General features: G+C 42.0%; 1 protein-coding gene across 1 annotated transcript in view; it reads left to right on the top strand.

The window, feature by feature from the left end:
- Positions 1–2,673: 2,673 nt before the first annotated feature.
- LOC109892366 (integrin alpha-2) overlaps positions 2,674–23,947 on the top strand; it is a 35,885-nt gene continuing 14,611 nt past the window's right edge. Inside the window, exons 1-14 of the mRNA XM_020484856.2 lie at positions 2,674–2,847; positions 8,176–8,299; positions 15,548–15,657; positions 16,011–16,102; positions 16,499–16,613; positions 16,767–16,894; positions 17,209–17,357; positions 17,747–17,897; positions 18,112–18,277; positions 18,470–18,543; positions 18,651–18,789; positions 19,054–19,199; positions 19,754–19,897; positions 23,639–23,842. Coding sequence (XP_020340445.1) covers positions 2,799–2,847; positions 8,176–8,299; positions 15,548–15,657; positions 16,011–16,102; positions 16,499–16,613; positions 16,767–16,894; positions 17,209–17,357; positions 17,747–17,897; positions 18,112–18,277; positions 18,470–18,543; positions 18,651–18,789; positions 19,054–19,199; positions 19,754–19,897; positions 23,639–23,842 — 1,791 coding nt within the window. The 5' untranslated portion in view covers positions 2,674–2,798. The remainder of the gene's footprint in view (positions 2,848–8,175; positions 8,300–15,547; positions 15,658–16,010; positions 16,103–16,498; positions 16,614–16,766; positions 16,895–17,208; positions 17,358–17,746; positions 17,898–18,111; positions 18,278–18,469; positions 18,544–18,650; positions 18,790–19,053; positions 19,200–19,753; positions 19,898–23,638; positions 23,843–23,947) is intronic.

Genomic DNA, 23,947 nt, shown 5'->3' with positions numbered 1-23,947 from the left:
AGCGGCAGAATACCTGACCACTGTGACTGACCCAAATTAGACCATATTAGAGATACATATTTCCCTCAGATTACACAGATCCACAAAGAATTTGAAAACAAATCCAATTTTGATAAACTCCCATATCTACTGGGGGAAATTCCACAGTGTGCCATCACAGCAGCAAGATTTGTGACCTGTTGCCACAAGAAAAGGGCAACCAGTGAAGAACAAACACCATTGTAACTATTTGTACATTGTTACAACACTGTGTATATATATATATATATATATATATATATATATGTATAATATGACATTTGTAATGTCTTTATTGTTTTGAAATTTCTATATGTGCTCTGCCTCAGGGCTTCCATAGTACTACTGACTACTGCTCTACCTCAGGGCTTCCATAGTACTACTGACTACTGGTCTGCCTCAGGGCTTCCATAGTACTACTGACTACTGGTCTGCCTCAGGGCTTCCATAGTACTACTGACTACTGGTCTACCTCAGGGCTTCCATAGTACTACTGACTACTGGTCTGCCTCAGGGCTTCCATAGTACTACTGACTAGTGCTTTGCCTCAGGGCTTCCATAGTACTACTGACTACTGCTCTACCTCAGGGCTTCCATAGTACTACTGACTACTGCTCTACCTCAGGGCTTCCATAGTACTACTGACTACTGGTCTGCCTCAGGGCTTCCATAGTACTACTGACTACTGCTCTACCTCAGGGCTTCCATAGTACTACTGACTACTGCTCTACCTCAGGGCTTCCATAGTACTACTGACTACTGCTCTACCTCAGGGCTTCCATAGTACTACTGACTACTGGTCTGCCTCAGGGCTTCCATAGTACTACTGACTACTGGTCTACCTCAGGGCTTCCATAGTACTACTGACTACTGGTCTACCTCAGGGCTTCCATAGTACTACTGCTACTGGTCTGCCTCAGGGCTTCCATAGTACTACTGACTACTGGTCTGCCTGTCTGTTTATCTCAGAAGGTTCTTCCAGGGGTACACTATCAGTCAGTGTCCTAAGACCAAACATACGGGTCAGAATGTTACTATAGTGCAGCTGGGATTGTCTGTAGGGATACAGACCTATTCAATAAGACTGTGTGTGGTTCAGTCGGTCTATGTGTGATGATCTATGTAAGTTTAATCTAAATTTCAGCATGGCTCTCTGCTCCCCTATTCAACCACACCGGCCTGATGCTGGGTAACCAATCACTCCGAGTTCTGTTGTCTTGGATTTGTAACAGACACACCCTGATACTCAGGTCAAATCACATCAAATTAAATGTTATTGGTCACATACACATGGTTAGCAGATGTTAATGCGAGTGTAGCAAAATGCTTGTGCTTCTAATTCCGACAGGGCAGAAATATCTAACAAGTAATCTAACAATTCCACCACAACTACCTAATACATCTAAGTAAAGGGATGGAATATGTACATATGCATTTATGGATGGGCCATGACCGACCGGCATAGACGAGATGCAGTAGATGGTGTAAAATACAGTATATACATCTGGGATTTTCAGTCTCTCAGTCCCAGCTTTGATGCACCTGTACTGACCCCTGTACTGAAATGCAGTATATCATTCTCTGGAAACATATACAGTTAACATTTGTATGGACACAGACTTAATGTTAATACTAAATACTACAACATAATGAGTCATTGGTCACTGTTCATACCATTTGGTTTATCACTTTATTGTTGAGTGTACAGAATTGTGTTATCTTGAATGGATGAATATAAAGAAGATGAAGTGCCACTTCCTGTCTGTGTAGATAACAGTAAATGGTTCCAGACATAGCTGTCCACTCATACCTCCCCACATCCCCTAGTGTGACTGTATAGGTGCAGTGGTGTTATCCAGTCATCATGTGAGATGTCATCATCAGCCACAGTCCACAAAATGAGAAGGGGCTTTTTGTGAAAGAAGATCTGTTGCTCAACAGTCTATTGCACTCTAGGCCGGGCATCGCTGCAAAATGCTGTGGTAGCCATACTGTTTAATATATATATATATAGAATTTTTTTAATATATTTTTTTAACCTTTTATTCCAAACCTTACTTGCATTTGTATATGGTTTGTATACAATTAAATCACTGATTTCCTGGTGTTTTTACAGTCTTTTATCTTGAGTTCAATTTGCAATCTACAAATTGTTCCTGGCGGATCAAGAGAAAATCTGCCTGCGGTTGAATCTTGTTGATGTTCCCTGCTTTAGGCTATACTGGGTTGAAGTGAATTACATCATAGGCGCCTTTTCACTCAGACAAGTCAATATTAAGGATATTAAAATGGGCTTGGTGAAGTTGGTGGCATTCTCTCCATATAAAAGCTCATGTTAAATATTTTAGCCCTGCATTTGTATACATGAACAATGGGGAAGATACATTGAAAAGGAAGTAACTACAATACACGAAAAATATATATTTTAATTACAGAACTCATGCAAATCAGTCAATGTTGTGTAATAATTTAATTGTCGCAGCACGAACATATTTGAGAAGATAACACAACACTACAGTACAGTATCTTACCTTGCAAGGTAAAACTAACCAGATGTCGCAATCATTAAGCTGTAGCCTTCGCTCTTCAAAAAGAGCACTGCAATTGTGGGCCAGGTAGTGCGCTGTGACGTAGGTACACCCACTCCCTATCTGTCCTCAATATCTACAGTCCGGAGCGCCCGGTCCTGAACTTTACCAACCGTGAGAAGTCCGCTGAAGTTAAAACCCGGGACTCGAAGAGGCGCCCGCTTTCATCACCTACTTTTTACTCTTGCAACAATGGAGTTTAATCCAAAGAGGACTGTTTTAACGCTGATTTTCATCCAATGTAAGTCCTTTTTTGCACATTCCGTATGAGATTATAAAACGTTATTTTGCATGGAGCGAGCGTCAAGTGCCACAGATATCGCAAGTGCGTGATCTACTTACTAATCAACACTATGAGCCATTGACTCCATATTAGGCAACTGTGTGGAAAGTATAACAGTGTTGAATGGCTCCTCTGAGATAACTGGCCACAAGACAATGTTGTTTCAATCTGTCAGTGACATTTTGAATTAGGTCTGCCTTCCATGCCTTTGAAAACATCATGCCAGAATAGATGAAGCTGGAGGGGTACTCAAATATTTTAAATATCATGGATATCAGGAATCAAATACTGTATTTGGAGTGCATATTTATTTATTTTATTTCTGACCATTTATCTGCTAGAAAGAGCAAGTTTTCTACAGTCTGTGTTGGGAAAGTAGGTTAGGTATATTTGTATGTGTTGTCAGGTCAGAGCTGTGTTTACATCCCCCATGTGATATACAGTTGCCGGAAGCAATGAAAATCATTAATGCCGGACAGGCTCATATATCATCTTGATGAGGTCACAATGGGCTGTGCCAAGGGGGAGCACATACACCTTATTCTCTGGCAGAGGTTTGTAGAGGTGTGGATGAACATGCTGCAACAATGGTCTAAACACCGTAGTCACCCACAGTATATTAGACTCTTGCCTGCAGAGATGCAAAGCATAGTTGTTAAACCATAGCTACTAGTACACTCTTTGAAAAAAAGGTGCTAGTTACAACCAAAAAGGGTTATTCGGCTGTCCCCATAGGAGAATCCTTTGAAGAACTCCATTTGGTTCCAGATAGAACCCTTTTGGGTTCCATGTAGAACCCATTCCACAGAGGGTTCTACCTGGAACACAAAAGGGACCCTTATTTCTAAGAATGTAACATTTATTGATGTATTTATAACCGTGTGCTATCTCAGCTTATAGTGCTACCTCCCTGAACCTGCCTCTGACTTGAATCAGGTTCCTCTACCTCGCCAACATACGTAACCGCGCGCTTGACAACGTACAAACCGGTTGAGGTATAGAATTCGATAGCTCCATTCGATACCATTCGATAGCTCCATTAGTGACATTTCAAGCTAGCTGTGAAGTGAGTTTACAGTACAGATGGCTTCATGATTCCTCTTAGTGTTCCCTCAGAGAGCAGCTGACTACAGTTCTCACAGTCAAAACAAGTTATGTTTGCTATCATGTCATATGATAGGTTGTTGTTTGAGATGTTAGTGAAGGTGAAAAGACGACATAGATTGGGTCAGGGACTAGAGTTTGTCCTGACCAGCTGACTTGACCAGGAAGAACTCCCAATAGACATGGATTCACCGGAGCCCCCGCTGCCCAATGAGGTGCTCAGTCAGTCAGTCAGTCAATCAGTCACAGAGCAGTGGATTATCCAGCTTGCTGCACACAAAGCATCCAGCCGCCTGGAATCACATTGGATCAGAATCAGCAAGGTTTACACAGTCTCTTTTTGTATTTCTCTTTCACCCTGTCTCTCTCTCTCTCTCTCTCTCTCTCTCTCTCTCTCTCTCTCTCTCTCTCTCTCTCTCTCTCTCTCTCTCTCTCTCTCTCTCTCACACACACTGTATATCTCTCTCTCTCTCTCTCACACACACTGTATACCTCACTCTCTCCCTCTCTCACACACTGTATACCCCACTCTCTCCCTCTCTCACACACTGTATACCCCACTCTCTCTCTCTCTCTCTCTATCTCTCTCTCTCTCACACTGTATACCTCCCTCTCTCCCTCTCTCACACACTGTATACCTCACTCTCTCCCTCTCTCACACACTGTATACCCCACTCTCTCTCTCACACTGTATACCTCACTCTCTCCCTCTCTCTCACACGGTATACCTCACTCTCTCCTTCTCTCACACACTGTATACCTCACTCTCCCTCTCTCTCACACTGTATACCTCCCTCTCCTTCTACCTCTGTATACCTCACTCTCTCCCTCTCTCACACTGTATACCTCACTCTCTCCCTCTCTCTCACACTGTATACCTCACTCTCTCCTTCTCGCTCACACTGTATACCTCACTCTCCCTCTCTCTCACACACTGTATACCTCACTCTCTCCCTCTCTCGCTCACACTGTATACCTCACTCTCCTTCTACCTCTGTATACCTCACACTCTCTCACACACTCTATACCTCACTCTCTCCCTCTCTCTCACACTGTATACCTCACTCCCTCTCTCACACTCTATTCCTCACTCTCTCCCTCTCTCTCACACTGTATACCTCACTCTCTCCCTCTCGCTCACACTGTATACCTCACTCTCTCCCTCTCTCCCACACTGTATACATCACTCTCTCTCTCTCTCTCTCCTCTCTCTCTCTCACACACTGTATACCTCACTTTCCTTCTACCTCTGTATACCTCACTCTCTCCCTCTCTCTCACACTGTATACCTCACTCTCTCCTTCTGTGTCACACTGTATCGGTCCACTTCAATAAAAGGTCCTCTTTGTGCCTCTGCCACTGCCCGTCCCGGAATCCCTGTTTCCACGGTGACAGTTGGGGAACACACTGACAAGGCATGTGAGTGGTCGTTGATGATTTTAGCCAAGAGTCGAAACATTTCTCACTCATATCTCACATAGTGTGTCAGTAACAACCACTGTCATGATTCAAACAGTTTTTGTTGGAGTAGATGGACACCCAAGTTGAACTGTCAGGGCCATGTATATCACTGTGTTTGAGAAGTGTCTAAGGATCTATTCATTGGTGTTGATTCTGTACGTTATCTCACTCTCAGGGACTCTTCAGGCAGGCACTACTTAGCTTAAAGCATATGTTAATATGGCTATAGACCCAGCAGTGTGATCACAACTCATAGGTGTGACAAATAGGAGGACAACCATATCCTCACATCCTGTTATCTGCCTACCACTTCTCTAACAGGTTGATAAGACTGCATCCCAAATGGCACCCTAGGGGCCATAGGGCTCTGGTCAAAAGTAGTGCACTATATAGGGAATAGCCTGGTCAAAAATAGTGCACTATATAGGGAATAGCCTGGTCCAAAGTCGTGCACTATATAGGGAATAGCCTGGTCAAAAATAGTGCGCTATATTGGGAATGGAGTGCCATTTGGAGACGTTGGCCCCCTTACAGACCTGTTTTAGTGTTTGTCTGTGATGTGACTCACTGACTAGTTAGAAGACAACCAATGGTAAACATGCTAGAGCCTACAGAGGATGTTACCTGACGACGAGACGATGAGGAAACAGGAAGTTGTGAAAGTCTTTACCAGAATGACTTATACATGGATATGGGCTGAGTGGGCATGTGTGTATTTACATTCTGTTAGCAATTCCAATACAGCACCAGGGAATAGTCCAGTTGTACTTTTGAATCTGATCCTATCGTCATAGTGTATGATGACGTTTCCATAATGTTAACATACATAAACATCTCAGAACAGCCTCAGCTCATCGGGGCATGGACTCCACAAGGTGTTGAAAGCGTTCCACAGGAATGCTGGGCCACTTTGACTCCAATGCTTCCCATAGTTCTGTCAAGTTGGCTGTATGTCCTTTGGGTGGTGGACCATCACACAGGAAATTGTTGAGTGTGGAAAAACCCAGCAGCCTTGCAGTTCTTGACACAAACCGCTGCGCCTGGCACCTACTACCATACCCCGTTCAAAGGCACTTCAATCTTTTGTCTTGCCCATTCACCCTCTGAATGGCACACATACACAATCCATGTCTCAGTTGTCTCAAGGCTTAAAAATCCTTTTATAACCTGTCTCCTCCCCTTCATCTACACTGATTGGTGGATTTAACAGGTGACGTCGATAAGGGATCATAGCTTTCACCTGGATTCACCTGGTCAGTCTATGTCATGGAAAGAGCAGGTGTTCATAATATGTGTGGAGTTATTAACAGTGTTATTACAAATGTATAATAGTGTCCCTAACCCTATAATATCTGAGCCGTGTAGTAGTATGGGGCAGAATGCTACAGTTATGGAAGTGTGAGCCTCATTTCTCTATTTGTTTGAAGTGTAAAGTCCACCTGGCCTGTGTTGGGTTGGGTCTTGTTATGGTATGTGAACTTAACCTGATTCTGGTGTCACCACCCTACTTAGCAAAATGCTCTTTGTTGGCCTGCAGTATAAAATGCTCATACACCTTGTTCGGAACAATGTCTATTAAATCGATTTATATTGGCTCCCACAGCATATGTGAAGAGTAGATTTTTTAAAATGCTTTATTGGGCAAGGCTAAATCCTAACCCATTCATTCTTTCTGTGCTGGTTCAGTTCTGAAGATTTGACATTTTAGTCATTTAGCAGACGTTCTTACTTATTATTATTGTCATCATCATTCATCATAATTCATTTTATTTATCCAGGATAGACCACAAAGCGACTTACAGTTAATTCTTTAATCTTAAAATAGCTCGGTAAGACAATCACATATCACAGTCATAGTAAGTAAAACCTTTCCCTGATTAAAGAAGCTATCAGCGAAGTCAGTGACATTAAGAAAAGAAAATAACTTTGCCAGTGTTTGTAGCGTTCCTCTGTGTCTCTCCAGTGTTGTTTCTGTTATTGTGATGGATGGTGTCGTGACATGAGTGTTGTTTTGTTGTCTTCGGAGGCCTAAGTAGTGGTTTGATAAACACTCACACTCATCTCAGTAGGCCCCTGTAAATACTGTGTTTTCCTTATGACCAGCCAACATGTCTGCTCCTCAGACCAGTAATCTGTACACATTGTCATGCTGCGACTTGTCCAGATAGGTGATCACTGACACAGTCACCCATGGCCAGATTCCCCCTTACTTAGCTTTACAATAAGATAATTAGCACATGTGCAGTATCACATTTGAGCTTCAGGCTGCTGTATGAGTTGTGATCTGTAATAGCTAGGTTGTCTAAACATGAAGTTGATTATTATTATCTTTGTCATTATATTCAGACCTGAAGTTAACAGGGTGGAAGAATACTTTCTTCATGTTTCACTGTGAATGCGTAAAAGCTGTTATGCTTCATGGATGTGTTTGTATGTGTCTGCCATTCGATCACTCTGACACCTTACTGTAATAAGACCTGACGTTGCATAGGACTATACAGTATGCGTTGTTGTTTTTGTCATTGTTGTTATTTGTGTACTACTGCAAGACCCTGGGAACAAGGACACACACACACATAAAAGCTGAGCATTTCGTATCTCATATCACAGGTGATGAAAGTGTGTAGGAGAGTCTGTTATTTACTATGGTGGGATCTCTCTCTCTGTCTCTGTCTCTGTCTCTCTCTCTCTCTCTCTCTTTCTCTCTCTCTCTCTCTGCAGGTTGGAACATGCCCGGGTCCTTATCCTTTAATGTGGGAACTGCTGGAGCCAAGGTATTCTCTGAACCTTCTGTAGAGGAGTTTGGATACACTGTGCAACAGTTCAGGAATCACCAGGGCAAATGGTGAGGCTACTGAGTCATGCATTGCATAGGCCGCAATGCAGAAGTATTGTGTGGTAGAATGCACTTGGTTCTGTTATTTCACAGACGTAACTTAAAGGTAGCTAAATCATGGTAGGAATAGAATAATGATAATCGTACACTGTACTACACTATGCTGATGTTGTGCTTTGTCCAGTCACTCTCACACAGAAATACAACACACCCCAGCAGAGCAGCAGACCTAAACCCTACTGTTGTATCTGGGGTCATATTAACTCTCTCTGTGTGGATGGAAACGTCAGTAACCAAGGAAACTAAGGCTTAACCTATGTCATATTAACTATCTCTGTGTGGATGGAAACGTCAGTAACCAAGGAAACTAAGGCTTAACCAATGTCATATTAACTCTCTCTGTGTGGATGGAAACGTCAGTAACCAAGAAAACTAAGGCTTAACCTATGTCATATTAACTCTCTCTGTGTGGATGGAAATGTCAGTAACCAAGGAAACTAAGGCTTAACCTATTAACTCTCTCTGTGTGGATGGAAACGTCGGTAACCAAGGAAACTAAGGCTTAACCTATGTCATATTAACTATCTCTGTGTGGATGGAAACGTCAGTAACCAAGGAAACTAAGGCTTAACCTATGTCATATTAACTCTCTCTGTGTGGATGGAAACGTCAGTAACCAAGGAAACTAAGGCTTAACCTATGTCATATTAACTCTCTCTGTGTGGATGGAAACGTTGGCAACCAAGGAAACTAAAGGCTTAACCTATGTCATATTAACTCTCTCTGTGTGGATGGAAATGTCAGTAACCAAGGAAACTAAGGCTTAACCTATGTCATATTAACTCTCTCTGTGTGGATGGAAATGTCAGTAACCAAGGAAACTAATGCTTAACCTATTAACTCTCTCTGTGTGGATGGAAACGTCGGTAACCAAGGAAACTAAGGCTTAACCTATGTCATATTAACTATCTCTGTGTGGATGGAAACGTCAGTAACCAAGGAAACTAAGGCTTAACCTATGTCATATTAACTCTCTCTGTGTGGATGGAAACATCAGTAACCAAGGAAACTAAGGCTTAACCTATGTCATATTAACTCTCTCTGTGTGGATGGAAACGTTGGCAACCAAGGAAACTAAAGGGTTAACCTATGTCATATTAACTCTCTCTGTGTGGATGGAAACGTCAGTAACCAAGGAAACTAAGGCTTAACCTATGTCATTTTAACTCTCTCTGTGTGGATGGAAACGTCAGTAACCAAGGAAACTAAGGCTTAACCTATGTCATATTAACTCTCTCTGTGTGGATGGAGACGTTGGCAACCAAGGAAACTAAGGCTTAACCTATGTCATATTAACTCTCTCTGTGTGGATGGAAACGTTGGCAACCAAGGAAACTAAAGGGTTAACCTATGTCATATTAACTCTCTCTGTGTGGATGGAAACGTCAGTAACCAAGGAAACTAAGGCTTAACCTATGTCATATTAACTATCTCTGTGTGGATGGAAACGTCAGTAACCAAGGAAACTAAGGCTTAACCTATGTCATATTAACTCTCTCTGTGTGGATGGAAACGTTGGCAACCAAGGAAACTAAAGGGTTAACCTATGTCATATTAACTCTCTCTGTGTGGATGGAAACGTCAGTAACCAAGGAAACTAAGGCTTAACCTATGTCATATTAACTATCTCTGTGTGGATGGAAACGTCAGTAACCAAGGAAACTAAGGCTTAACCTATGTCATATTAACTCTCTCTGTGTGGATGGAAACGTTGGCAACCAAGGAAACTAAAGGGTTAACCTATGTCATATTAACTCTCTCTGTGTGGATGGAAACGTTGGCAACCAAGGAAAGGGGCCTAAAGATGTTTCTCTGTCTGCACTCTCCACTAGACAAACATTTCATCAGAGATGTTAAGTGGGAAATGAACCAACAGAACAAATAATAATATGAGTTGTATAATTGCCCCAAGGACTTACAGGGCCATGCAAAAGCATTCAGACCCGTTGGATTTCTTCATATTTTATTGTAATACAAAGTGGGATTAAAACGTATTTAATTGTATTTCTGTTTTTTTTATACAATCTACACAAAATACTCCGTAATGTCAAAGTGTAATAAAAATGTATAAAATATATCAATTAAATAACTAAAATACAGTCGTTGCCTAAGTGTTCAGCTCCCTAAGTCTAGAAAAACATTTTGCATTGATTACAGCTGTGAGTCTTCTTGGGTAAATCTCTAAGAGCTTTACACACCTGGATTGTGCAATATTTGCACGTTATTCTTTTCAAAATTCTTCAGGCTCTGTCAAGATGTTGGGGATCATGGCTAGCCAGCAATTATCAAGCAGATTTAAGTCTTTTCGATGTCAAGCATACCCACACCATGATGCTGCCAACACCATGCTTGAAAATGAAGAGAATCAGTTACTCAGTGTTGTGTTGGATTTGCCCCGAACATACAGCTTTGCATTTAGGCTAAAATGTGTATTCCTTTGCTGTGTTTTTTTTCCAGTAGTACTTTAGTTGCATATTTTGGAGTATTTTTATTCAGTATATTTGTATTCTTTTCAATCTGTCATTTAGGCCATTATCGTGGAGTCACTACAATGTTGTTGATCCATCCTCAGTTTTCTCCCGTCACAGACATTGAACTCTGTAGCTCTTTTAAAATGACCAATGACCTCATGGTAACATCACCGAGCAGTTTCCTTTCTGTTCTGCAGCTTAGTTCAGAAGGACAACTGTATCTTTGATTTGTCTGGGTGGTTTAACACACAATCCACAGCATCATTATTAACTTGACAATGTTTAAAGAGATATTCAATGTCTGATTGATTATTGTTACCCATCTACCAATCACTGTCCGTCCTTCTTTATGAGGCTTCTGAAAAGCTCCCTGGTATTTGTAGCTGAATCTGTGCTTGAAATTCACTACTTGACTGAATGACCTTACAGATGTTGTATGTATGGTGGACAGAGGAAGGGGTGGTCATAAGAAAATCATATAAACCCCTATTATTTCACACAGACTGAGTCCATGTAACTTATTATGTGATTTGTTAATCCAACTAATTTAGGCTTGCCTAAACAAAGAGGTGTTTGACATTACAGTATTTTTAGTAGATTGTTGACACAAAAGATAATTCAATCAATTTTAATCCCTCTTTGTAACACAATAAAATATGAAGAAATCCAAGGGGTCTCAATAATTTTGCAAGGTCCCGTAAGTGGATGTTTTTTATATGGTTTTGACTAACCTCTTCCCTGGGCTAATTCAACAGGTTTTAACTAACCTCTTCCCTGGGCTAATTCAACAGGTTTTGACTAACCTCTTCCCTGGGCTAATTCAACAGGTTTTGACTAACCTCTTCCCTGGGCTAATTCAACAGGTTTTGACTAACAACGTCTCAGGGCTAATTCAACAGGTTTTGACTAACAACGTCTCAGGGCTAATTTAACAGGTTTTGACTAACAACGTCCCAGGGCTAATTCAACAGGTTTTGACTAACAACGTCCCAGGGCTAATTCAACAGGTTTTGACTAACAACGTCTCAGGGCTAATTTAACAGGTTTTGACTAACAACGTCCCAGGGCTAATTCAACAGGTTTTGACTAACAACGTCCCAGGGCTAATTCAACAGGTTTTGACTAACAACGTCCCAGGGCTAATTCAACAGGTTTTGACTAACCTCTTCCCCAGGCTAATTCAACAGGTTTTAATTAACCTCTTCCCCGGGCTAATTCAACAGGTTTTAACTAACCTCTTCCCCGGGCTAATTCAACAGGTTTTAACTAACCTCGTCCTCGGGCTAATTCAACAGCTTTTAACTAACCTCTTCCCTGGGCTAATTCAACAGGTTTTAACTAACCTCTTCCCCGGGCTAATTCAACAGGTTTTAACTAACCTCTTCCCCGTGATAATTCAACAGGTTTTAACTAACCTCTTCCCCGGCCTAATTCAACAGGTTTTAACAAACCTCGTCCTCCGGCTAATTCAACAGGTTTTGACTAACCTCTTCCCTGGGCTAATTCAACAGGTTTTAACTAACCTCTTCCCCGGGCTAATTCAACAGGTTTTAACAAACCTCGTCCTCCGGCTAATTCAACAGGTTTTGACTAACCTCTTCCCCGGCCTAATTCAACAGGTTTTAACAAACCTCGTCCTCCGGCTGATTCAACAGGTTTTGACTAACCTCTTCCCTGGGCTAATTCAACAGGTTTTAACTAACCTCTTCCCCGGGCTAATTCAACAGGTTTTAACAAACCTCGTCCTCCGGCTAATTCAACAGGTTTTAACTAACGTCTTCCCCGGGCTAATTCAACAGGTTTTAACAAACCTCGTCCTCCGGCTAATTCAACAGGTTTTGACTAACCTCGTCCCAGGGCTAATTCAACAGCTTTTGACTAATAATGTCCCAAGGCCAATTCAGCAGGTTTTTGACTAACCTCATCCTCGAGCTAATTCAACAGGTTTTGACTAACAACTACCCAGGACTAATTCATACATTTTTGACTAACCTCGTCCCAGGGCTAATTCATAAATTTTTGACTAACCGCGTCCCCGGGCTAATTCATCAGGTTTTTACTAACCTCACCCCCCTGGGCTAATTCAACAGGTTTTGATTAACCACGTCCCAAGGCTAATTCAACAGGTTTTGACTAATAATGTCCCCGGGCTAATTCAACAGGTTTTGACTAACAACATCCCAGGACTAATTCAACAGGTTTTGACTAACCTCGTCCCAGGACTAATTCAACAGGTTATGACTAACCTCGTCCCCGTGGGCTAATTCAACAGGTTTTGACTAACAACGTCCCAGGGCTAATTCAACAGGTTATGACTAACAACGTCCCAGGGCTAATTGACCAGGTTTTGACTAACAACGTCCTAGGGCTAATTCAACAGGTTTTGACTAACTACGTCCCAGGGCTAATTGACCAGGTTTTGACTAACCTCGTCCCAGGGCTAATTGACCAGGTTTTGACTAACAACGTCCCAGGGCTAATTCAACAGGTTATGACTAACCTCGTCCCAGGGCTAATTCAACAGGTTATGACTAACCTCGTCCCAGGGCTAATTGACCAGGTTTTGACTAACCTCGTCCCAGGGCTAATTCAACAGGTTTTGACTAACAACGTCCCAGGGCTAATTGACCAGGTTTTGACTAACCTCGTCCCAGGGCTAATTGACCAGGTTTTGACTAACCTCGTCCCAGGGCTAATTGACCAGGTTTTGACTAACCTCATCCCAGGGCTAATTCAACAGATAGAGAGTTAGCTGGTGGATGACACTGGGTTTATTACAAAATAACAGTAGAGATTTAGCCTGGGTAGCAGAGACTGATTCTCAAACTAGTAGAGATTTATTGTTTGGTCATTTGTAATCTTGACAAATACCCCACTTGAAACGAGGAGGGTAAAGGATAAAAACAGTGAGTCAATATAGGGAAAACCCAGAGTCCCTGTGAACCCCAAAGAATAGAGGTGCCTTGTTGTATTGAAAGCCTGAATGTATGACATCACAGAGAAATCCGGGGTCAAAGTACACTCCCTTTGTCTAATTGGCGGCTTCCTGTCTCAGAGTGTAGGTTTTGGCTCTAACACAAAGTCAGGGGACGTTTATCACCCTCTGAATCACACTACTTGCTGAATCACTATTCCTATGAAGCACAATTAGATAAGGGGAGTTTTGGAATATTCCAGGAAACAACATTGAACACAAATACCAAGAATTGTATACTTAATGGTAGCAGTTCATCTAACACCAGCAATGAGAAGCACAACACAATAGTGTGTATTCTGTAGCCAGTAGAAGGCATGTTTCTCTTCTTTGTGATACCAGGCTTGCAAAGAACTTTGCCCACCGTCCATCAAGTCCTGAATCCAGCTGATGCTATGGACTTTCATTCAGTCTTTACTAGGTTTAATATCACACCAACAAATAGATTTGTTTGTAATAGAACATCATACAGGTATTCCCAGAACTCTAGTTCTACCCTCATGAATGGCCAATCAAAACACAGCAAGACTTCACTGACACACCCCAATGGCCATCATTTCAGTATGTCTGTGCCCACTCTTTCTCAGTCTGAGTGGTGCTGTTGTGATGTTATACTGTACCTCACAGGATGTTGCAGTGAGTCCATCTGTGTGTCAACAGTTTAGAAACGCTAGGTGGTCTGTCTGTCCACACTGTGTAGTCTAGCAAGGTGGGGCTTTCCTCCATGATGTGTCATGTGTAATGGATTGGGCTCTGTTCTGTTCTGTCTGTCTGTGTGTGTGTGTGTGTGTGTGTGTGTGTCTGTGTGTGTGTCTGTGTGTGTGTGTGTGTCTGTGTCTGTGTCTGTGTCTGTGTGTGTGTGTGTGTGTGTGTGTGTGTGTGTGTGTGTGTGTGTGTGTGTGTGTGTGTGTGTGTGTGTGTGTGTGTGTGTGTGTGTGTGCGTCTGTGTGTATATAAGCTAATCAAGAAAGGGTCATATGTGTGGCTGGTTTTTGTGGGAGGGTGTTTGACATCACATTGTGTAATGTAGTGGGCATGTGTGTCCTGACTGGCTGACTCACATGGTGGTAATGCTGTGTAATCACCATGGTTACCCAGCTCCTGATCCACCAGCAGCAGACAACAGGACTGCCACTGATTATGGCTCTTTCCTTCTCATGCAACAGAAGGAGACTGAAAACATCCCCTTACAGATGTAGGATCTTAATTTGAGCCATTCTGTTACAGCAGGAAAATAATCCTGCAGCAAGAGGAAATGTGAAGTATTATGTGGATTTATATAATGGACATTTATTTTATAGGGATTGATACATTTTTGTAAGGGGAAATCAAGTCTAACATTCTAAAGTGGAAATGACAATTTTTAGAAGCCTTTTTAAATCTCGAACACGCTACAAGTTTGTATTTCCCGCAGTGCATGAAAATTCTCTGCGACAAAAGAATGATCAAATGAAGACCCTACATGTCTGCACTTTGCCCCTCAGGGTTAAGGTGCTTGTTATACCTTCCACCCTAAGATGAACTGTGATGATGTTGGTAGAGTATGTGTTTACCTTCCACACCTGTAGAAAAGAACAAACTCTGCTTACAGATCATGTTACTCTAATTGTCTTGTTGTGAATGTATGGTACTGTATCCAACTATTTCCTGACAATGGCATTACAGTAGTTGCCATTAATGAAGTAATTTAGATCTTCACACCATTGTAAGTCATTATTTGTGATGTGTGTGTGTGTGTGTGTTTCCCCCCAGGTTGCTGGTTGGTTCTCCCTGGAGTGGATACAACCAGGACAGGAAAGGAGACGTCTACAAGTGTGAGATCAGAGGGGCCAGTTCAGGATGTCAGAGACTCAACCTGCAAAGTAAGACAGCTCCAGCTATTTTCTATAACCAACTCTTATTCTTTTAGCAATCCTTGTGTGACTCGTGTAGTGTTATCTTGTGTTTTACCATAGCGTTCCTTTAAATCTCTTTGAATCCTGTCAAATCTGTCTGTCAGTCAGAATTATGGCCACAGAAGTTAGGATGGGATTTTGTTCAGAGTTGAGAGTTCTCATTGAACTCTGTGCTCATTTAGTGTTTTAATGAATGTTAGTAAACCTCTGTAATTACACCATGAGAATGTATTCAATAACACTTTACAGTGTTTTTCTTATTGCAGCATAATTATTCCTGTAAGTACAGTGTACTAACTGTTCGTCCTCTCCTGTTACAGACTCAGTCAGCATATCAACAGTGAGTAATGTCAATGTCAACATGAGCCTGGGGCTGACCCTAACCCGTACAGCTACAGAAGATATGTTTATGGTAAGCAGATTTTACATCACTACTTCTGTACAGCTGTAGAACTACCCTAACCCTAGCTACTCTAACCCAAGATACCCTAACCCTAGCTACTCTAACCCAAGATACCCTAACCCTAGCTACCCTAACCCTAGCTACTCTAACCCAAGATACCCTAACCCTAGCTACCCTAACCCTAGCTACTCTAACCCAAGATACCCTAACCCAAGAGACCCTAACCCTTGCTACCCTAACCAAAGCTACCCTAACCCTAGCTACCCTAACCCAAGCTACCCTAACCCTAGCTACCCTAACCCTAGATACCCTAACCCGAGCTACCCTAACCCTAGATACCCTAATAGCCTAAAGATTGTTTTGGATGTTTTACCGTCTGTCTCATGCGTCTTCTTTTCCTGGTAGACATGTGGACCTCTGTGGGCTCAGAAATGTGGCAGTCAATATTACTACCCAGGGATCTGTGCAGAAGTCAGCCCTCTCTTCAACCCCCTGTCTTCATTCTCACCTGCCCTTCAGAGTAAGAGTCCACAATCATTTTTACATGTGTATCCTTAGAATAAGAATTCTGTATTGTTTTCACCTTTGATTAAAAGTATAAATGAAGTCCTACTGTATATCATATTTAACACCCCTTTGTAATTGGAGTTATACATGGCTACCGTCTTTCCAGCTTGTGGGGGTCCCATGGATATTGCTATTGTCTTGGATGGCTCTAACAGTATATATCCCTGGCCACCAGTTGTGGCTTTCCTCAAGAAACTGTTGGAGAACTTGGATATTGGACCTGACAATACTCAGGTAAGTGGGATCACAGTTATCAGTGTACTGTACATAATTTCTACCTGGGCTCAGGTAGAATGAAATGCCACGGCTGCCATTTATTTATAGGAATTGTCAAAAGCCGGATGCAATCGACAATGCAGCTTTTAAAGGCAATGTTCCTGCGTTCTAGATCTCATTCAAGATAAACCATGCATATTTCGTCTCATTTTGAAATTGCCTTTAAAAGCCGCATTGCCGACAACCCACTGTCGGATTGAATCCTGGCCCAAGTAAATGACATGCATTTGTCCCTATCAGTTTGTTTGTTGACTTTATGTTTGTGCTTTCAGGTAAGTATTATACAGTATGCGGTTGATCCGAATTTTGAATTCTATCTGAACTCCTACAAAACCAAAGACTCAATCATTGCGGCCGCAGCGAACATACGCCAGAAGTCAGGCCTGCAGACTAACACCTTCCGGGCCATTGAATTTGCCAGGTGCGTCTCAGTGAGAAACACTTTCCCTGCCTGCAATGCCAACATTCTCAGTCATTTCCTCTTGTTTTCTGGTAATCAATGGGTCCTTAAGTGACCGTGACCTCATGTATTCTAAATAAACATATCCTGCCTCTGTTGACTCAACATATTTCTAAAAAGACTTGAACAAAAGGATTAGAACCTCTATTTGAAACTGAAACCCCCCTAAGAGGGGGTTAGAATGGAACACTTGAATAGAAAGGAATACAACACTTGGAAGAAAGGAATTCAATGGAATCCAACCAAATAAAATGTGTTCAGAACAAGCGTTTTAGAAGCTATGCTTATTGCTATTGACTTGGGTTTGAGATGGATGTTGCTGTTTGACACCTATTGAGTGTGCATCTCAGACGGCAGGCGTTCCTGCCTACGAACGGTGCCCGACCTGGAGCCAGCAAGGTGATGGTGGTGGTGACAGATGGAGAGTCTCATGACAACGGCCTCAAAGACGACGTCATCGGGAAGTGTGAGCAGGAGAAGATCACCCGGTTTGGTATTGCTGTAAGTTAATATCACATTTAGCTTGACGTATACATATCTAGGTTTGTCTCTCTTTAGCAAAAGGCACATAGGTATACTTATATACAGCGTTGAGTGTGAGGTATTAACATTTACTGGTTGATCCCTTTATAACATTACATTTTTATGTTTGATTAATCGTCCCTTTCATTCTAATATAAATTGCTTTAAGATGTATTATTTATTATGTTTCTAGGTCCTCGGCTATTACATAAGGAATGACATCGACACTAAAAACCTGATTGCTGAGATCAAGTCCATCGCCAGTACCCCGACAGACAGGTACTTCTTCAATGTGTCAGCTGAGGAAGCTCTGCTTGAGATCGCTGGAACTCTGGGAGACAGAATCTTCAATATAGAGGGTACACTACCGTTTTCTAAAGTCATTTATTCTGATTTATTTATAGAGGTCAAATTTGTATCCATAATGAAGAAATATCGACCTATATACATTCCAGCAATATGAATGGACCTTGAAGACATGTTACCTTTTACTGTACAGGACAGTAAACAAAGCCACTAATATTTTCATTGTGTGTTGTCTCGAGAGACAGGTACTGGGAAAGGGGGTGATTTTCAGATGGAGATGTCCCAAGTGGGCTTCAGTGCCCACCAAACCAATAAGCAGGTATGTATGGGCTATGGATACTATCACACAAACCTTCACATGTATTTCCAACCTGTAAGCCACTATTCAGCATGTTTAAACAGGCCATTCTCTCCCACTTGTTCTAGAATATGATGATGCTGGGTGCAGTGGGGGCCTATGGCTGGAGTGGTACTGTGGTTCACTACACTCCTCAGAAATCAGACATCTTCCCCAAGACGGCCTTCGAGAACATTCTAGAGGACAGAAACCACAGTTCACTATTAGGTATGTGAGTTTGATATGTTTTACAAGTCAATATTTGCTCCTTCATCTTCATTTTAAGCGGTGCTATTTTATTGTTGGTTTATCATACAGCACCAAGCCATTCTTACGCCTCTTGATTTTCCAACAATTTCTAAGCCAATTTGAATGTTTATTGGAGCTCAAACTAAATATATCTTGATTTACAGTGTGACTGGCAGTAAAACCTCTAGCACTGGATATTGTTACAGATCAGTGCATAATGTTCTGTTTGGCTGTTCGGTTCAGGCTACTCTGTGACAACGTTGAATGATGGCAGCACGGAGTACTACGTGGCTGGCGCTCCTCGGTCCAACCACACTGGACAGGTCATAGTGTACATCATCAACAGCAAAGGACAACCCACCGTCATAGACTCCCAGAAAGGAGATCAGGTATTAGGGTGGGACTGGCTGACAGAGAAGAGCATGTACCTTTTTCTGGTGGTAGATGTCATAGCTTTCTATTATCTCTGTTCTCTCTATTATCTATGTGTGATCTATCATATCTGACTTGTTAATGTTGTTATCCTTTGTTTCTACTCACTGGCTCTAAAGATACTGTGTGTTCCATGTGCTTTGTATTCTGTAGATAGGCTTCATGTGCTTTCTATTCTGTAGATAGGCTCTAAAGATACTGTGTGTTCCATGTGCTTTCTATTCTGTAGATAGGCTCTAAAGATACTGTGTGTTCCATGTGCTTTCTATTCTGTAGATAGGCTCTAAAGATACTGTGTGTTCCATGTGCTTACTATTCTGTAGATAGGCTCTGAAGATACTGTGTGTTCCATGTGCTTTCTATTCTGTAGATAGGCTCTAAAGATACTGTGTGTTCCATGTGCTTTCTATTCTGTAGATAGGCTCTGAAGATACTGTGTGTTCCATGTGCTTTCTATTCTGTAGATAGGCTCTAAAGATACTGTGTGTTCCATGTGCTTTCTATTCTGTAGATAGGCTCCTACTATGGCAGTGTACTCTGTCCTCTGGATGTGGATAAAGATGGTGTGTCTGATATACTGCTGGTCGGCGCTCCCATGTTCATGAATGAACAGAAGAAGGAGACTGGGAAGGTCTATCTCCTCTCTTTCACCAAGGTAAGCCACACATACTGCACTCTACTACACTGTGCTGTATTCTACTGTACTGCACAGTGCTGTATTCTACTGTACTGTACTTTACTGTGCAGTATTGTACTGTACTGTACTGTAACCTACTGTAGTCTACTGTACTGTAGTCTACTGTACTGTGCTGTACTCTACTGTGCTGTACTCTACTGTACTGTACTGTACTGTACTCTACTGTACTGTGCTGTATTCTGCTGTACTGTACTGTACTCTACTGCACTGTACTGCACTGTGCTGTATTCTACTGTACTGTACTCTACTGTGCTGTACTCTACTGTGCAGTATTGTACTGTACTCTACTGTACTGTAACCTACTGTAGTGTACTGTACTCTACTGTACTGTAACCTACTGTAGTCTACTGTACTGTACTCTACAGTACTGTAACTTACTGTAGTGTACTGTACTGTACTCTACAGTACTGTAACTTACTGTAGTCTACTGTACTGTGGTCTACTGTACTGTTACCTACTGTAGTCTACTGTACTGTATTGTACTGTACTCTACTGTACTCTACTGTAACCTACTGTAGTCTACTGTACTGTAACCTACTGTAGTCTATTGTACTGTATTGTACTGTACTCTACTGTACTCTACTGTACTGTAACCTACTGTAGTCTACTGTACTGTACATTGAGATACTCTGAGATATCTACTGCAGCCCTCATCCTCCACATACAACACCCGTTCTGCCAGTCACATTCTGTTAAAGGTCCCCAAAGCACACACATCCCTGGGTCACTCGTCTTTTCAGTTCGCTGCAGCTAGCGACTGGAACAAGCTGCAACAAACACTCAAACTGGACAGTTTTATCTCAATCTCTTCATTCAATAACTCAATCATAGACACTCTTGCTGACAGTTGTGGCTGCTTTGCGTGATGTATTGTTGTCTCTACCTTCTTGCCCTTTGTAGTGTTCTCTGTGCCCAACAATGTTTGTACCCTGTTTTGTGCTGCTACCATGTTGTGCTGCTGCCATGTTGTGTTGCTAACATGTTGTTGTCATGTTGTGTTGCTACCATGCTGTATTGTCATGTGTTGCTGTCATGCTATGTTGTTGTCTTAGGTCTATCTTTATGTAGTGTTGTCTCTCTTGTCGTGATGTGTGTTTTGTCCTATATATATATATTTTTAAAAATATTTTTTATCCCAGCCCCCTTCCCTGCAGGAAGCCTTTTGCCTTTTGGTAGGCCGTCATTGTAAATAAGAATTTGTTCTTAACTGACTTGCCTAGTTAAATAAAGGTTCAATCAATGTTTTTTTTATACTGTACTCTACTATACCGTAACCTACTACAGTCTACTATATGTACTGTACTGTACTCTACTATACTGTACTCTACTCTACGGTACTGTAACCTATTGCAGTCTACTATATGTACTGTACTGTACTATACTGTACTCTACTATACTGTACTCTACTCTACGGTACTGTAACCTACTGCAGTATACTATATATACTGTACTCTACTCTACTATACTGTACTGTACTCTACTATACTGTACTCTACTCTACGGTACTGTAACCTACTGCAGTCTACTATATGTACTGTACTCTACTCTACGGTACTGTAACCTACTGCGGTCTACTATATGTACTGTACTCTACTCTACGGTACTGTAACCTACTGCGGTCTACTATATGTACTGCACTCTACTCTACGGTACTGTAACCTACTGCGGTCTAGTATATTATCTGTACTCTACTCTACGGTACTGTAACCTACTGCAGTCTACTATATGTACTGTACTCTACACTACTATACTGTACTCTACTCTACGGTACTGTAACCTACTCTACGGTACTGTACTCTACACTACTATACTGTACTCTACTCTACGGTACTGTACTCTACTCTACGGTACTGTACTCTACGGTACTGTAACCTACTGCAGTCTACTATATGTACTGTACTCAACACTACTATACTATACTCTACTCTGCGGTACTGTAACCTACTGCAGACTACTATATGTACTGTACTCTACTCTACGGTACTGTACTCTACGGTACTGTACTCTACTCTACGGTACTGTAACCTACTGCAGACTACTATATGTACTGTACTCTACTCTACGGTACTGTACTCTACTCTACGGTACTGTAACCTACTGCAGACTACTATATGTACTGTACTCTACTCTACGGTACTGTACTCTACTCTACGGTACTGGACTCTACTCTACGGTACTGTAACCTACTGCAGTCTACTACATGTACTGTACTCTACTCTACGGTACTGTAACCTACTCTACGGTACTGTACTCTACTCTACGGTACTGTAACCTACTCTACGGTACTGTACTCTACTCTACGGTACTCTACTCTACGGTACTGTAACCTACTGCAGTCTACTATATGTACTGTACTCTACTCTACTCTACGGTACTGTACTCTACTCTACGGTACTGTAACCTACTGCAGTCTACTATATGTACTGTACTCTACTCTACGGTACTGTACTCTACTCTACGGTACTGTAACCTACTGCAGTCTACTATATGTACTGTACTCTACTCTACGGTACTGTACTCTACTCTACGATACTGTAACCTACTGCAGTCTACTATATGTACTGTACTCTACTCTACGGTACTGTAACCTACTGCGGTCTAGTATATTACCTGTACTCTACTCTACGGTACTGTAACCTACTGCAGTCTACTATATGTACTGTACTCTACACTACTATACTGTACTCTACTCTACGGTACTGTAACCTACTCTACGGTACTGTACTCTACACTACTATACTGTACTCTACTCTACGGTACTGTACTCTACTCTACGGTACTGTACTCTACGGTACTGTAACCTACTGCAGTCTACTATATGTACTGTACTCAACACTACTATACTATACTCTACTCTGCGGTACCCTAACCTACTGCAGACTACTATATGTACTGTACTCTACTCTACGGTACTGTACTCTACGGTACTGTACTCTACTCTACGGTACTGTAACCTACTGCAGACTACTATATGTACTGTACTCTACTCTACGGTACTGTACTCTACTCTACGGTACTGTAACCTACTGCAGACTACTATATGTACTGTACTCTACTCTACGGTACTGTACTCTACTCTACGGTACTGGACTCTACTCTACGGTACTGTAACCTACTGCAGTCTACTACATGTACTGTACTCTACTCTACGGTACTGTAACCTACTCTACGGTACTGTACTCTACTCTACGGTACTGTAACCTACTCTACGGTACTGTACTCTACTCTACGGTACTGTAACCTACTGCAGTCTACTATATGTACTGTACTCTACTCTACGGTACTGTACTCTACTCTACGGTACTGTAACCTACTGCAGTCTACTATATGTACTGTACTCTACTCTACGGTACTGTACTCTACTCTACGGTACTGTAACCTACTGCAGTCTACTATATGTACTGTACTCTACTCTACGGTACTGTAACCTACTGCAGTCTACTATATGTACTGAACTCTACTCTACGGTACTGTAACCTACTCCCAAAGCTTTCTCATGACAATGCCCAGCATATCTTCCTAAAGCCTTTCATCTCTTTTCTGAGGGCAGACCCAATGCTGTATATTTCATCTAATGCTTTCCCTTTGGTCTCCACACCACAACTTCTGAGCACAGTGGTTCAGGACATTCTGAAAGAGATCATCCTAAGCACACTTACAATATATTCAATATGAATTATTTTGCATTGGTGTTTCTAGGGCATCCTAAGTGACCAGGGGATCCTGAGGGGTCCGTCCCCGGCGGACAACGCTCGTTTTGGGATGTCCATCTCAGCGGTGCCTGACCTCAACATGGATGGTTACAGTGATGTAGTGGTGGGAGCCCCGCTGGAAGACAACAACAGGGGGGTCATTTATGTCTTCAACGGGGACAAGAAGAAACTGAGGACGCAGTGTTCTCAGGTAGCGACAGGACTCAACACTGTCCTCTGAATACAGACCTGCTGATGATGCAGATGGTGCTCAGGCTGTTAGAAATCAGTCAACGTGAGCATTGGATGTGAGATC

Source organism: Oncorhynchus kisutch, linkage group LG6 (assembly GCF_002021735.2).
Source record: "Oncorhynchus kisutch isolate 150728-3 linkage group LG6, Okis_V2, whole genome shotgun sequence".
Classification (NCBI taxonomy): domain Eukaryota; kingdom Metazoa; phylum Chordata; class Actinopteri; order Salmoniformes; family Salmonidae; genus Oncorhynchus; species Oncorhynchus kisutch.
Note: the sequence above shows the minus strand (reverse complement) of the source record. Positions and strands in the feature narration are given on the sequence as shown.